General features: G+C 46.0%; 1 protein-coding gene across 4 annotated transcripts in view; it reads right to left on the bottom strand.

Moving 5' to 3' along the window:
• Positions 1 to 16,466, bottom strand: part of PCNT (pericentrin) — a 159,775-nt gene that overhangs the window by 19,159 nt on the left and 124,150 nt on the right. For 3 of the 4 annotated variants that reach the window (XM_069733270.1, XM_069733271.1, XM_069733272.1), the window contains 6 exons: positions 12,049 to 12,213; positions 10,983 to 11,178; positions 6,191 to 6,425; positions 5,887 to 6,028; positions 4,628 to 5,344; positions 3,989 to 4,224 (listed from right to left, as the gene is read on the bottom strand). In XM_069733270.1, the coding sequence (XP_069589371.1) occupies positions 3,989 to 4,224; positions 4,628 to 5,344; positions 5,887 to 6,028; positions 6,191 to 6,425; positions 10,983 to 11,178; positions 12,049 to 12,213 (1,691 nt within the window). The remainder of the gene's footprint in view (positions 1 to 3,988; positions 4,225 to 4,627; positions 5,345 to 5,886; positions 6,029 to 6,190; positions 6,426 to 10,982; positions 11,179 to 12,048; positions 12,214 to 16,466) is intronic. The other variant, XM_069733273.1, reaches the window with a different exon arrangement.

The raw sequence follows: 16,466 nt of genomic DNA, 5'->3' as shown, positions 1-16,466 counted from the left end.
GCTAGCCCAGAGAAAGGGTATTGCAAGAGATATAGACGACTCAGCGTAGTCCTAGAAGAGCAGCTACAAAGTCGACCAAAAAGAGCAGGACGACCATGCTTCTATGATGCAAGAAGTACACGACAACCGACATGACCCTTGCAACCACACTGGTGTGGTAGCCAGGCCGGAGGACAAGGTCGTGACTAGAAAATGCTGTTCGCAAATGGAAAGGAAGAAATTTACTTTCACTGGGGATAGAACCCATGTTTCCCCCATCAGCTGACCTTGAAGAGATTGTTGTAGCGGGGAGAAATAGGCATGTGAGGGTAAGACTCCCGAATGACTAAGGATGCCAGAAAAGTCCACCTCTTTCTGATGAAGTAATGGCTGAGCGGAGAAACTCCATTGGAAAAAGGGGAGGACCTTGACAAAGGTTGTTAGAAGTTTGAAGTCCAGGAATGGTGACACTTTACATTCCCTCCATTTTTGGAACCAAGATCCCTAGATCTAGACTATCCTGGACAATGCTTCCACTGCTGGTTGGGTCTGTAGAGGAGATACGATCCCTGCTAGTCTCCCGCTCAGAAAATTAGATTGGCCAGCTATACTGTTGAAACAAAGTAGCTAAGGTCTCTGACCAGGAGACCATGGTCAAGCCACCCATGTGGTGGCTAAGGAAGGGAAAAGCGCTGAACCCGAAACCACAAGACGGAACGAGCTAGGTTTGCTATCCGACCGTCTGTGGTAATTAAAAAAAAAAATAAAAAAAAATAAAAAATGATACATCGGGCAGGAATACCAGTAGGTATACCACAAGAAATACAACCCGGATAGTCTGCCAAGAGACAGAATACGGGACTGCGACCAGCAGGTCTCTAGCCATCGACGTGCAGAGTAGAAAAAAAGGAACCCTCAATCCACCGTCCTCTTAAGAGGGGCGTGGAGAGGAATCGTCCGCTTTCTTGCATCATGCGCTAAATAGCGATGATACAAAGGGAGGGGTGCTTGGACGCCAAAAATGTGTGCCTCCGTACCTCCTCAGAGTAGAAGTCCCCGAGTGGACAGGGCAGATGTCTGGCAATAGCCTAAATGCAGAAGAGGATACACGGAGGCGACAATCCATATGCTCGTCTGTTGAAAGTGTGGGCGGAAATCGGAGCCCCTTAAAGGACCCGTTACCATAAAAATCCGACCCGGCATGGCATCCAGCTTAGAGGCTTCTGTCCAGTGCATCGCCCGTCCCACTGTTGATGATATAAAGAGAGAGAGAGAGAGAGAGAGAGAGTCCCTCTTTCTCAGAGGCTCTGGCAAATCAAGGCAATATCCGATCCATATTTCGCATTGTTCTCAACCAAACATGGGGGAGAGATCAGGAAAAGAAAACTTCCGTTTTGTAGAGCCTGTACGTTATTCAAGGATACTTGCGGCCCCTGCTAGCCGGCGACTCCTAATGTAGAAGAGGGAGCATGTTGAGTGCTCCAGAGTTCAGTTAGGGAGACCAGTTTAGGATTGCTGATGTGCTCTTAGGGCCAGTCAATACTGGTCATGCGCCTTTAAGACCAGGGAATACTGGTCCTGTGCCTTTAAGAGGAGGACATACTGTTCATGTGCGTCATGTGCCATCAAGAACCAAGGCCTGCTGGTCATGTGCCTTTAAGAAACAGGACGTACTTGACATGCACCTTTAAGTCCAAGACATACTGGTCATGAGCCCTTAAAACCAGGGCCTACTGGTCATTTGCGTATAAGACCAGGGCATACTGGTCATGTGCCTTTAAGACCAGAGCATACTGGTCATGAGCGTACTGGTCATGGGAGATTAAGACCAGGGCATACTGGTCCCTAGCGTTTAAGACCGAAGAGTACTGGTCACGTGCCTTTAAGACCAGGGCATACTGGTCATGAGTCATTAAGACCAGGAAATACTGGTAACGTGTTTTGAAGGCCAGGGCATACTAGTCACGTACCTTTAAGACCAGGGCATGCTGGTCACGTGCCCTTAAGGCCAGGGCATACTTGTCATATGTGGTCGTGTGCCTTTAAGACCGAGAATGCTGGTCATGCTCCTTTAAGACCAGGAATGCTGGACAAGACCGGGGCATCTTTTAAAAGGATAATGCCAGAGATGGAATCCCAGGAGGGGAACTAGGTACTCTGGGAGGAGCCGGGATAGGCGCAGCGAAGGCTCCTGAGCTCAATTGATTAAGCACTATGAGAAAGGTGACCGGCTCTGCTGGTAATGTGCCCCTTTTACACTAGGGAACTCTTAAGACCAGGGAATCTGGTGAAGGGTTTATGAGAAAAACCATGGAAAAAGACTGGGGATGCACCTATAAGCCCAGCGACTACTGGGCATGAGACAAGCCCAGCGGCTACTGGGCATGAGACTTAAAGACCAGGGGACCTGAGCCCCAGAGAATGCGGGTCCCAAGTATTTAAAACCGTGATGTTAGTGCCTTTATGCTGCCGGATGTGCGGATTTGCGGGGGAGGGGAGCGATTCACCTTACCGGGATTCTGAGTCCCCCGTCTGGAATAGCGCTGACCTCAGCGCTGAAAACCGCCGGCAGCAGCCCCTTCCAGAAGAACTAGGGGCCGGAAACTCCGCAGCCCCTTCCTGAGGTCAGGGAGAAGATGGCCGCCGAGATCTCGTCCTGCCCGAGAAGCGCCAGAATAGGGGGGCGGAGCCGCTAGAGTAAAGCCGGCGGGGGGCGGGGCTTCCCGGAATGCGGCCTAAACAGGGCTGAAGCCGGGGACTAAATTTATAGAGTTGGCCGGCGCGCACCCGCGGACTGAAGGGAAAGGGACCGCGAAGCTCTGTGGGGACCCTGCCGCTATGGAGCCCACCTATGACCGCCAAAAAAAGTCAATTATTAACGTGCACTTACCCCGTACAGGTAGGAGCTGTGCCCGGGAAGATAGGACGGTGTAGGGTTGGGGAGCCTCCATCCACCATCCCTGCAGAAGAGGGGTGGAGAGGAACCGTCTGCCTCCTTCCATCATCCGCTTTTTCAGTGGTGATGCAGTGGGGGCTGCTCGGACGCCACGTTGGAAGGTGCCTCTGTACAGCCGAGGGTAAAACCTGGTGGGCAGGGCTGAATGTCCGGCAATAGGCCTGGCTGCAGAGGAGGATACTGAAGGTGAAACTCCAGTGCTCGTCTGATAAGGGAGGGGGGAGATCGGTGCCCATGAAGAGGCCCGTCGCCCCTAAAATCAGCTCAGGCAGTGGCTTCCCACGTCGCAGGAGAGGATACGGAGAGGTGAAACTCCCATGCTCGCCTGTTGTTGGTTCGGGGGAGATCGGACCATGAAAGAATCCGTCGCCCCCTTCGTCCGTTGTAAAAGGTGAAAAGGAAAAAAGGTAAAATCTTTGGGTCTGAATAGCAGACCCGTCCGTGTGCCTCCTACGGACACTTAGCAAGAACTGGTTAGCTGGGGGCCAGCAGGAGGGTGTATACTGCAGGGGAGGAGCTAACTTTCTTTGTGTTACTTAGTGTCAGCCTCCTGGTGGCAGCAGCATACACCCATGGTCTGTGTCCCCCAATGAGGCGAAGGAGAAATTCAGCTTTATCAGCAGGATTTTTTACTAGAGGACTAGTTGTCTGGTGCCATCTAGTCCTTCTGGCTGTGTTTAACCCCGTCCCACCACTGACTGGCACCTTTCTGCCTATCCAGTGTACACCACTGCCAATCAGTGGTGTGGGCAGGATTACATAGAGGTCAGCATTCAGAGAACTGCTAGATCTGCAGTAGAGAAAACCATGATTTTATCAAATCAGCACCAAGCAGCCCAGTAAGTGACACATTACTGGAATCAGGGGCTCTGTCACTACAACACGCTTTTCTCAGTTTACATAGCAAAATCCTAGTGCTTGATTCCCTTAAACTGCTTCATAAGAGGCTCAAAAATAACAGCAGATATGGGCTGGCAATGTGCTTTCACCAATTTATTTACATCTATCTCTATCCCTACAGTGCTGATGACCTTTTTATCCAGTGAGGCTTACCGGATACTCTTGTTCTGCACCCATTTCTTCACTTGAAGCACAATGTGAAACAACTGCTGCCACACTCTTTGCATGTTGGCGATTAAGCAAGCATCATTTTTAGTAGGGGTACAGCTGTCAATCCAGAGTCTGCTCTTTCGGGATGCTAGGGCGCGTTCTTGTTCTTCCAGGTCTGCCAGCATTTGCTGAAGTTCTTGGATGCGCCGCTTGTCTCGTTCATGTTGTAACTGTAAGTCCTGTTTAAAACAAAAAAAAAAAAAAACACAATCTATGAACCCAACATGGTCTCCTTCTAGACTGCAGAATAAACACGCGCCAGCTTTACAAAGTCTTATTTCTTTGTCTACAGAACACATACTGATTGATACAGTGACCTCCACAATTCTAGCCTTCACCCCAAATAAGACATGCACAGGCTATGCTGTTAGGTACAACTTTTGATTAAGAAACTTATAAAGGAAGATGGGACAGAACTCTATGGGCGAGCAACATGATTTTGTTGATGTTGTTAAATGGAAATGTAGATGTTTGGGGTGTGAAAATACTATTAAGAAAGGTGATCTGTGCATGAAGGAACTAAAATATTTTTAATACTTTCATCATACAGCTACATAACATACCACAACCTCAGCCGCTCACCATTATTTGATGTTCCTGCTCTTCTACGCGCGCTTTACTTGTTTCGGTTTGTTTTATTCCTTTTGACTGTTGCTCAAGTTCTTTCACCCAGGTTCTTTCCTTTTCTTGAAGGTTCAAAACTTGAGCTTGGTACTGATCTCGCTCCTTCTGCAGGCGAAGCTCACGCTCTCTCTGCTGGTCCAAAACACCGTCCAGTTGTTGTTTCTGACTCTGTAAAGACTCCAAGAGTGCTCGCAACTTGACTCCAGCCTCTCGTTCTTTTTGAATTTCCTCGCGGCAGACTTGCAGGTCAGATTCGAGTTGGCGTTTGGCATGGACGGCCTGCTGCTGGGTCTTTTCTATCATGGCAGCAAGGTCTCTAGCACGCTTCCTTTCATCTTTCAATTCACACTGTGATGCAAGAACCAGTTTGTGCTCCTGTTGCCTTTCCTCTTCTATTTTGGACAGTTCTTGAGCGTGCTGTTGTCTAACCTGCTCGAGAACACCACGCTCCAGAGTCAAGGTATTTACAAGGCTTAATGAATGCTGCTTTTCCTTCTCCAACTCCTTAATGGTCTCTGACAATTTTCCATGTTCCTGAGCAAGAAGAGCTTTACAGCGAGACTGTTCTATTTCAAGTTCTTTTTTAAGATTGCTACATAATGTTTGCTCTTGAGAGAGCGCTGCTGACATTTTGGCCTTTAGCATTTTATGCTCCTCAAGAGACAGCGAGACCTCCTGATTAAAAGAAGAAATGAGACAAGGGGGGAAAAAAAACACTAAGACCAGGGAAACAAGCAATAGGCACAGTTTTACGTGGTTTCTCAACATTTTCATTCATCACTTATCCACTCGCTTAGATTCCATATGTATTCTCATGGAGCGGACAGAATACTCATTCAGTCACCACTCCACATAATTGCTCCTTACAGCGGCATTCTACAGGTGAAACAGTCCTAGCAATGCTAGCTAGACACCAGCAGTCGGACCGCCAGAAATGTGATCCAACGCCAATTGCCATATTTCATAATTTACTTATGAAACACAATGCTAGAACTGACTGCAGGGGACAAGACCTCCAGACTTGAAATTACAGCTTCATTGGCATCTATGAATTTGCAAGTTTGGGTTAATACACATGGTCAACCTGGGCATTGTGATACATTTGTGAGCTGTGAAATACGGCTGTTTGAACCAGAGCAGAATGTTTATCATCTATACTAGGAACAAATCCTAAATGTTTTTTTAAAAAAAATTCTTATGTTTTTTTTAAGCCTCACCTGCAAGGATTTCTCATTCATTTCCAAAGTTCTTTGAACGTGAGACTTTGCCTTGTCCGATCTCTGTCTTTCTGCCTGGCTTTCAGTTTCAATTGTCTTTATATAAGCAGACAGTGTCTTTTCTTTATTTTCTAGTTCCTCTCTAAATGAGGAGAAAAAATATGTATATTATATCTATTACCACAAATAAGACAGAAGTAATGGAATTATCAAGTTAATCGAAGGGGAAAATTTTGCTTGAATCAGTTAAAACAAAAAACAAAACAAAACACAGATCTCTAAATGGAACCCTACAGAATCATACCTCAGTTTAGAGGTTTCCATGTAAACCTCCTTCTGCAGCTCCTTGTGTGATTTTCGGAGACTCTCCATCTCCAGTGCCTTTTCTTCCAGCTCAGAACGAAAACGGGAGACCGTTGCCTGTTCCTGGAGTAAGAGTTTGTACTGCTCTGTTGCTCGTTCCTTCTCCCTTACCAGGGATCCTTTAACATCTTCAGCAATGGAAGCTTCCTGCTGTAGCTTGTACTCTAATAACTCAACTGAAAGGTAGAGAAGATATCAAACACAGCAGCCGGCCAAATGTGGCAGCAGATCATTAGAGCCTAACTCTACTTAACAATAAGTTGGGTTGGACTCCGGTCCTCCAATCCATACTCACTGGGACATGAAAAGAACTATGGATCAATTTTTGGCTTGGTCTTCTAAATGTATAGATACTTTGAATGGAATCGGTCACCAGTATTTTGTAATTTAATCTGAGAGCAGCATAATGTAGGGGCAGAGACCTAAATTCCAGTTATGTGTCACTTGCTCAGGAGCTTTCTCTAGTCTCAACACAATCCGTGATTATCAGCAGATTACCGCTTGAGGACTAGGCGTCCCGTGCAAGGAAGTCCAGCTAATCTGTGTAACCCCGCCCCAAACACTGAATGCTAGCAAGGTACCTATCAGGTATGTGGGCGAGGTTATACACATCTCAGCATTCATAGCAGTGCTACATCTACAGCAAAGGAACCATGGATTTTATCAAAACGGCATAAATCAGAACAGTAAGTGATTACATCACTGGAATCAGGCAGATCCACCCACCAAATTTGTATCTCTCAGGTTATGACTACCTACTGGTAGCAAAGCTTGTAGACGTTACAAATGTAGCTGCAGTACTATCAGTAAACCTATATTTGGTTAAGGCTATCCAAATCATTGGGTGAGGCAGGCCTACCAGACCGTCACATTTATCATGAGGTAGCAGTTTTATTGCATATTTTAATTTGGAGACAGTGGCTCATCTACAATGGGCCCCCCCGAATCATCGCAATGCCCCATATGGCACTTTATATGAACCACACTAATCATTTGCAATTTCTGGGTTGGAAATCAATCAGTTGCTCCTTGGCTCATATGTTGATAGATGAGAAATTGCCTTATTACAAGAAGGAGCGTTTTCAAGCTGTCTCTTGAGCAGCTCAGAACTAGGCAGTCTCTTTACATTCTAGTTTCTGGTAGGATGGGAACTCCTACTTGAGTGAGTTCTGGTGAGCAGCAGTTTTAGAAAAGCTATAAAACTGAGCACAAGTTCTGCTTTAGCACATTCAGCCATCAGTGGCTTGTTCTGGGTCTACTTGGTTCTCACTACATTTACACACACAGGGCATTTGAACAAGCACACGGCTCCAGACAGTGAGAGTAGTGATGCTTGGTGTCTGGGGTTGTGACTCTACAGGATTGATAAGAGCAAGATTTATAACAGCAGCTTGTCAGGAGTGGAAATTGAGGGAGGTGAGCAGATGCTGTGTAGAAATCATTGGGGATGAGACAGCTGACTGGTATTTTAGGGGTTGACCTCTCTTTGAATGTAACTACTACACAATCTAGGCCAGAATCTGGGCACACACTAGAGACCAAGCTCCATGGAGACCAACAGTATATTATGCAAGATAAAAGCACTCATTGCAGTACTACAACTACAGCAAATAGAAAAAGCAAGTAATTTGCAAACTTGCTTACTTTTTAATGCCAACTAAAGCAATTTAATAATTTGAGAATACCTTTTTAAACCCCTATAAGCTCAGTGATTGACTCCAATTTATCTTGGCTAATGTATGAACAGTTGCTCTAACTTTTGCTTGAAACAGATTTTTGATAATTTGTCTATCACTCTTCCATAGTGCCCACTATGAATACATCAGCTCTTACTGCAAAGCCGTATCTAACTGAACACCCTTTCTCCGCTATACCCATATGTGCAGAAGGCAACGTTTCAGCTCCACGGAGCCGCCATTGCCTGTTGCACATATGGCTTATTAAAAGTTTCAGACTGATAGATTTCCATTGAGTGCAGTCCCCCATCATTTCAATCATTTCACAGAGTACCGAATTTTTCAGACTATAAGACGCACCCGACATTTGGGGTGAAAATTGCAGAAAAAAAGATTTTTTTTTTTATAAGATGGGGGTCTATCTTATTGTCCGAATTTAAGGTATCTTACCTGAGGGCTGGCGGTGGCAGAGCAGGGTCACAGGAGGCATGGTGGCGGCAGAGGTGAGGTGATGCTGAGGTGCGGTGGTCGGTACGGCGTGCACCTGAGCAGGTTCCCTTCCAACTTAGGAACTACTGGCGTCCATGCGGGGGGTTGCGGCAGTGGTGTGGGGGCGGCAGAGATGTGGTCACCTCCTCCGGTGAGGTGACGCCGCGGCCCGGTATCCAAGGCGAGCAGCAGAGTCGGGTTAATCACTGGCTTCTCGGTGGCGGCGGCCATCTTCCTGAGGATGAGGCGCGGTGAGCGGTATGGCGTGAGCAGAGTCCCTTCCACAGGTGAGGCAACGCCGTGGCCCGGTACTCAAGGAGAGTAGCAGAGCTGGGTAAATCATGGCTTTCTTGGTGGCGGCGGCCATCTTCCTGAGGCCATTTTCCTGAAGCCGAGATCTCAGTCTGAACTCTGCTTCAGCAAAATGGCCGCCGCGATCTCAGTCTGCACACGCGCGGACTCCCATGGCCATTTTCCTGAAGCCCCGGGAAGCAGAACTCAATCTGCGCACGCGCGGCTTCAAGAAGATGGCCGCCACCACCGAGAAAGCCGTGATTCACCCAGCTCTGCTACTCGCCTTGAATACCGGCCCGCGGCGTCCCGCGGCGTCACCTCACCTGTGGAAGGGACTCTTCTCACGTCATACCGCTCACCGCGCCTCATCATCCCCGCACTTCTGCCGCCACCACACTACTGCCACAACCAACCAGTAAGCCTGCATTCCAACTATAAGACTGTCATGATCTGTACTTTTTTCCCGGTCCTGTATTTTGTATAATATGTCATGATGTGATGCGACTTCTCTTTGGTTGTATTTACTGTACACTTTGCAATGTCATGGGATGTATGTAACTTAACCTGTCTCCTTCCCCCAATACTTGCAGCCCTGAGCTATAATGTAATTAAGCTTTGTCAACACCACTAGTGAAGGAATAGCCATTCTTCCTCACAGCAGGTGGCTAGACCAATGCACATACAGGATAGACTAAGCGGAGCCCACCAGTCTAGAATCTTCTGGTGGACCCAACCATTGAATAGAAGGTGTGACCCCTACCCCCTTCATGGGCTGATCCCAGGAGCTCAGACAATCCATTCTTATTTTTGAGATCAGATGTTGAGTTGACCCTTGAAGGAGAAGAAGTGGGGATTCTTAGCCGAGGCAAGACCCCACGTCCATCTGTGACTGCGGAAGCGAATGGGGCGAGACTTGAGCGGAGGACATATCTCGTCGTTCGTGGGTTTGTTTTGGGATCCCTTGGACTCGTGTGGACTATTGCTTTGTTAGCTGGCACAAGGATTATCGGGAGGTGCCCCCGAACCTGTTCCACTGGACTAATTGTGGACTCTGTAGATCTACCTGCATGTGTTGTTCCAGCGTTCTTGATAATAGATCTGTTGAATCATCCCTCAGCCTGTTGTCCCTTCTTGCTCTGCCGTACACCCCATCACAAAGACGCACCCCCCGTTTTCCTCACAATTTTTTTTTTTAGGAGTAAAAGTGCGTATTATAGTCCTAAAAATACGGTAATTAGGAAAACAAATCAAAGCACCATCAAACTACATTACTGTCCATCATCCTAGGTACTCAAGATCATGTTAGGGTGGTTTCACATTTGCGTTTTTGCGGTAAAAAACGGAAAAAAAGCATGTCCCCCCCCCCCCCCCCCCCCTATATTTAACATTAAAAACGCATGCGTTTTTTTGTATGCGTTTTGACGCGTTTTTGCAACGCATGCGTTTTTTTCTGCATGCGTTGTGTTGCAGAAATGCAACATGTAGTACTTTTAGCAGCGTTTTTTGTGCCGCAAAAAAAGCATGGGTTTTTTTTTTGCGGCAAAAAAATGCATTGCCGTCTATGTAAATGCATGCGTTTTTAACCACATGCGTTTGCATGCGTAAAAAAAAAAAAAAAAAACACTGATAAACCACCCCACACCATAAAATTGATAAAGCGATCCTACCCCTAACCCTAATCCCTTTAAGGGTAGGGTTAGGGGTAGGATCCCTTTAGGGTTAGGGGTAGGGTTAGGATCCCTACCCCTTTCTGTTTATAGTGGGTTTTTTACTTTATTTTGATGATTGGCAGCTGTCACACATTTATCTGCATGCGTTTAAAAAACGCAAACGCATGAAAAAACGCATGTAAACGTGTCAAAACGCCGCGTTTTTCTCACCACATGCAAAAACGCATGCGTCAAAAACGCAGCGTTTGCACGCGTTTTTTCACCATGTGTTTTGTTTTTTTAAAACGCATGCGTTTTGAAATGCAAGTGTGAAACCAGCCTTAGTGATCCCCAGACAATGGAGGACCAACATGGTGTCTTTTGAAAGGGTCACTGAACCTCACATTGTTTTTCTTAAATTCCACTTACAAGTCACATTCTTCATTTCTGAGTTGTTAAAGTAGTAAATATGACCCATTACTGTATTTGAGCAATTGTCTGGAAATTACTCTTTGCTATTCATTATAGTATACTGAGAGGCAACATATAGCCTTACACAGAGGCCTTACGTGTCTAATCTGTACTTCTGCTTCCAGTGTAAGAGCTATAAAGACCATTTACTCACCTTGTCTGCGTAGTTGGTGTTCTCTGGTATGTCCTTTTTCCTCAGTGCTGGTAAGAGTATCTTGCAGTTTTTGAAGTTTTTCCTGATTTTGTAGATGAGCCATACGCAATTGTGATCGAAGGTCCTGAATTTCAGAGAGCAAGCTGCTACGATCAACAGCAAGAACATGCTCGAGGACTAAACGTTTCTGCTCCTCCTGCAAAAAGCATTTTAAATCTTTAATAGTACTTTTTTTTTTTTTTTTTTTTTTACATTCCTCGCCGGCTGGAAGGGTAGTCAAGATTTTGATACCTGCACTTATCATTCAAATGAAAAAAAAAAAAAAAACTCAGCAGTTTCACATGGGTTGTGTGTACAGGCTCACAGGTTTTCTGTACATAAATAATGCTGGTGGCTGCACCTCTGCCCTTTGAGCAGCACACAGAATTTTTTTTTTTTTTTTTAAATTTTATCAATTGCCGGATCCCCACTTCTAGGTATGACATGATGGAAAAGTAATAACTACTAAGGGTAACCGGTCATTAAATTCATGCTACCCAAACCACAGGCATCATATATCAGAGCCTGGGTAGGCAATTGCAGCCACATACATTTTACTCTGGAACTTCTGTTTGAGAAGTTGGCCGGGATCTATAGGGAAACCTGACTAGCTCTAGGACGGACATCCCCAGCTGGCTTCTCCCCACCTCGTTACAGGTGATTGATAGGTCTCTCCTGTGTGTGCATATAGATCTGTCAAAAGAGTGGAGAGGGGTGGAGAGGGACCGGAAGAGGACTGCACCAGACTAGTACGGCCTCGGGCAACCAGGCTCCGACTCATGCTCCTCAAGGTTCGGTCCGCATGAATCCAATGGCAGTATCCCGGTAGAACAATAGGGACACTTTACTCTACGGAATATAATTAACATTCTGTAAGCCCATCGAAAGAAACAGAGATTTTTGTGTACTCACCGAAAAATCCTTTTCTTGGAGCCACACATTGGGGGGGGGGGGGGGACATAGGACCATGTTCATGCTGTGTCCCCCAATGAGGCAAAGGAGAAAGGCATTTTTAGTATTTGCTCACCTGTTCCTTTATCAGATGCTCCACTTTTTCTGAAAGTAAATTTTTGTCTCCCGAGCCATGGCGAATATCAGATTGAAGTTCCAATCTCAAATATTCTCTCTCGCTTTCCAACAATGCCTGCACGCTCTGTAGCAGGTCCCTTCTCCAGTCTAAGGTGGTACTTTCCTAGTATTAAAGTGAAGAGAAGTGAAGAGAAGAGAAGAAAAAAAAAAAACACCTATATTTACGAATGCATTCCCTCTGTACACTATGTTGATACAAAATACAGATAGTGCCCAATGATTTTACTATGGCAGATTAATATGAACAATGGGGCAATTTAAAGGGAAGGTGCCACCAGTTTTCTCGTATTTTGTTTTTTTGTGAAATTAAGCTTAAAATAGTAATTAAAGTGTATTAATGCAATGTTTGCACTGTTTGCAAACATTTCTATATGAAAAATATTATATATTTTTCTACAAATATACATATTTACCACTAGGGGGAGCATTTTCCGTTTTAGACCTCAAGCAGCTATAGTAAGATTTAGCAGCTCTGCCCCAGGGATATTAGACCACCCAAAAGGGGAGGGAAATGGTGATGTCAGCAGTTACTGCCCCAACAGTAAGAATGAAGAGCAGCATCACAGGGCAGCACCATTTTGTGTGTGACTGCCCTGTGACCTGCTATCACCAGCAGTTACTGCATCAGAGTCAGAGCTTGTTTACAGAGGAGCAGAACACAGTGGACCCAGCAGCATCTGGACCCAAGAAGAGTGAAGACATGTGGTGTGCATGGAGCAGCATTAGGAGCTGTGTGGGAGCTCCGGCTCTGCAGTGAATAGCCAGGCATTATGGAGGGAGGGGAGAGATGCATTGTATGGCTAAGGCCGGGGTCACACTAGACCGCAATACGGACGAGTGCAATGCGATTAAAAAAAAAAAAAAAAAAAAAAATCGCATAGCGCTCGCAATGTTTATCTATGGGGCAGCTCCCATCATCCGATATTCTCTCGGCCGTATTCAGGATCCGAGTGATATCGCAGCATGCTGCAATTCTCAGCGTATCTCGGCCGAGAATCGCCAATGAAAGTCTATGGGGGTGAGAAAAAAAAAAAAAATATCGCACAGTACACGGACCATCAGTGTGACGTGCGAGAAATTCTCAGGCATTGGGCAGGTGACAGGAAAGGCTCAGCCATTATTTGCTCATTTTGCAAGTGTGTGAGAAAATCTCACCATACGGACGCCATACGGATGTCACACGGATGCCAAACGGATCATTGGATGCGAGAAAATCGCATCCTCGCACTGCACACGGATCACTGTTTTGGTAACATTTGTGCGATTCTCATCCATCAAAAACGGACCGTTTTTTTATACGTTGTGTGTGTCCCCGGCCTAAGAGTGACTGATGGGAGAGAAAGAGACGAAGTATGATGAGTGAGACACATATGGAGTGTGATGGGGAGATACACATTGAGGCTGTGTGCACACGTTCAGGATTTTTCGCATTTTTTTGCGTTCGTTTGCTATAAAAATGTGATAAAAACAATTTAAAAATGCATACATATGCATCCCATCATTTATAATGGATTCCGCAATTTTTGTGCATATGTTGCGTTTTTTCTGGGGGGAAAACGCATCGCAGTAAAAAACGCAACATGTTCTGCGCATGTCGTGTCTCCTCCTTTGATGTGGGCTCCGGCGCTGAGCCCACATCAAAGTCACGACATGTCGGCTGTTTTGTACAGCTGACATGTGCGCGCAATAGCGGCAGGTGAAATCGCAATTCACCCGCCGCTATTAACCTGTTAAATGCTGCTGTCAAATGCTGACAGCGGCATTTAACTACCGCTTCCAGCCGTGCGGCCAGAAATGGGCGTATCGTCCACCCCCGTCACATGATCAGGGGTTGGCGATGCGTCAGGATGGTAACCATAGAGGTCCTTGAGACCTCTATAGCTACTGATGCCGGCCTGCTGTGAGTGCCTCCCTGTGGTTGGCGCTCATAGCAAGCCTGTAATTCAGCTACGGAGCAGCAATCTGATGATCGCTGCTATGTAGCTGAGCCGATCGAGTTGTGCCAGCTTCTAGTTTCCCATGGAGGCTATTGAAGCATGGCAAATGTAAAAAAAAATGTTTTTAAAAATATGAAAAAAAAAAAAAATTAAAGTTTAAATCACCCCCCTTTTGCCCCATCAAAAAATAAAATAAAAAAAAAAAAATCAAACCTACACATATTTAGTATCGCCGCGTTCAGAATCGCCCAATCTGTCAATAGAAAAAAACATGACTGACATGTGCCCGCAATAGCGGCAGGTGAGATCGCGATTCAACCGTTCCTCTGTATGTGTTTTCCGTCCGGCGGAAAGAGCTGTTTTGACGGATCCTGCAAAAAACGGATGAAACGTGTGGCCATCCGGCGCTAATACAACTCAATGAGAAAATAACGGATCCGGCGAAAAAAAACTGATCTGGCAGAAAAAAAAAGGAACTTGTGGGAAAAAAACGGATCCGGTGGAAAAAAAACGGATTAGGCGGGAAAAAAAGGATCCGATGGAAAAAAAACTGATCTGGCAGAAAAAAAAGGAAATTGTGGAAAAAAACGGATCAGGCGAGAGAAAAAAGGATCGATGGAAAAAAAACCTGATCTGGCAGAAAAAAAAAGGAAATTGTGGAAAAAAACGGATCCGGCGGGAAAAAATGGATCTGGCGGGAAAAACCGGGTCCGGCGGGAAAAAATGGATCCGGCGGAAAAAAACGGATTCTGCAAATGTGCTCGCAGGATGCGTTTTTTTCCCATAAACTTGTATTAGCGACAGATCGTGACGGATGGCCACACGTCGCGTGGTCGCGTCCGTCGTGCAACGGATCCGTCGTGTTTTGGCGGACCGTCGGCACGAAAAAACGTTCAAGTGAACTTTTTTTGTCCAGCGCGTCCGCCATTTTCTACCGCGCATGCGCTGCCAAAACTCCGCCCCCTCCTTCTAGACTTCAGAATGGGCAGTGGATGTGTTGAAAAACTGCATCCGCTGCCCACGTCGGGCACAAATTTCACAACGTGCGTCGGTACGTCGGCCCGACGCATAGCGACGGACTCGTACCGACGCAAGTGTGAAAGAGGCCTTTGTGAGGGTTGAATTAAAAAAAAAACAAAAAAAACCGCGTGGGCGCCCGTGCAATTTTCTGCGCCAGAGGGGGAAAGCCGACGGCCGGGGGCCAATATCTGTAGCCTGCTATGAATATCAGCCTGCAGCTGTCTGTATAGCCTTTACTGGCTATTAAAATAAGGGGACCCCAAAAAAAAAAAATTGCGTGGGGTCCCCCTATATTTTATAGCCAGAAAGGCTACGCAGACAGCTGCAGGCTGATATTCATAGCCTAGAGAGGGGCCATGGATATTGCCCCCCCCCAGCTACAAATACCAGCCTGCAGCCGCCCCAGAAATGGCGCATCTGTAAGATGCGCCAATTCCGGCACTTAGCCCCTCTCTTCCCACTCCCGTGTAGCGGTGGGATATGGGGTAATGAAGGGTTAATGTCACCTTGCTATTGTAAGGTGACATTAAGCCGGGTTAATAACGGAGAGGTGTCAATAAGACGCCTATCCGTTATTAATCCAATAGTAAGAAAGGGTTAAAAAAAACACGCACACATTAGGAAAAAATTATTTTAATATTCTTCATTTCACCATACTTACCATACTTCAGCGCCTGCAAAAAAACGTAAAATAATAAACCGTATACTACCTTTCTGCCGTAGTCCAATTAATATCGAGTGTCCCACGACGATCTCCCCTATAGAACAGTGACATCGGGTGATGTCACTGCTCTATAGGACCCTCAGTGACACACTGACAGGAGACAATGGCTCCTGCAGTGCATCACTGAGAGGTTACCTTAGGACAAGGTCTCACTTTATGGCAATTGCTGCCTGGGAAAATTTCTCATACACCAATGGCATAAAGTGAGACTAGGGACTTTTTTTTTTTTTACAGTGGCGGAGGAATACAGTGGTGGAAGGATACCTCCCTGCTGTCATTGTGTTCCTGGAGCCCCTAGAGAGCAGTCGCATTATCTGATGCTGCTGCTCTCCACGGGAGATCGTCGTGGGACACTCGTGGATTTCTGCGGACAGGGAGTATATTGGTTGTTTGTTTTTTTTAATATTTTTTTTACAGATGACACTGGCTTCGGGGAACAAAGTGACAAGTAATGGTGAGTATGAAATCTATGTTTAATGTACTGTATGTCTATATGTATGTAATGTATGAATGTATTGTATGTAGCATGTATGTGGCATGTATGTGGCATGTATGTAGCATGTATGTAGCATGTATGTAGCATGTACAGTGGGGCAAAAAAGTATTTAGTCAGTCAGCAATAGTGCAAGTTCCACCACTTAAAAAGATGAGAGGCGTCTGTAATTTACATCATAG

The sequence above is a fragment of the Ranitomeya imitator genome, chromosome 7, assembly GCF_032444005.1.
Source record: "Ranitomeya imitator isolate aRanImi1 chromosome 7, aRanImi1.pri, whole genome shotgun sequence".
NCBI classification, from domain to species: domain Eukaryota; kingdom Metazoa; phylum Chordata; class Amphibia; order Anura; family Dendrobatidae; genus Ranitomeya; species Ranitomeya imitator.
This window is presented reverse-complemented; position numbering and strand designations above follow the sequence as displayed.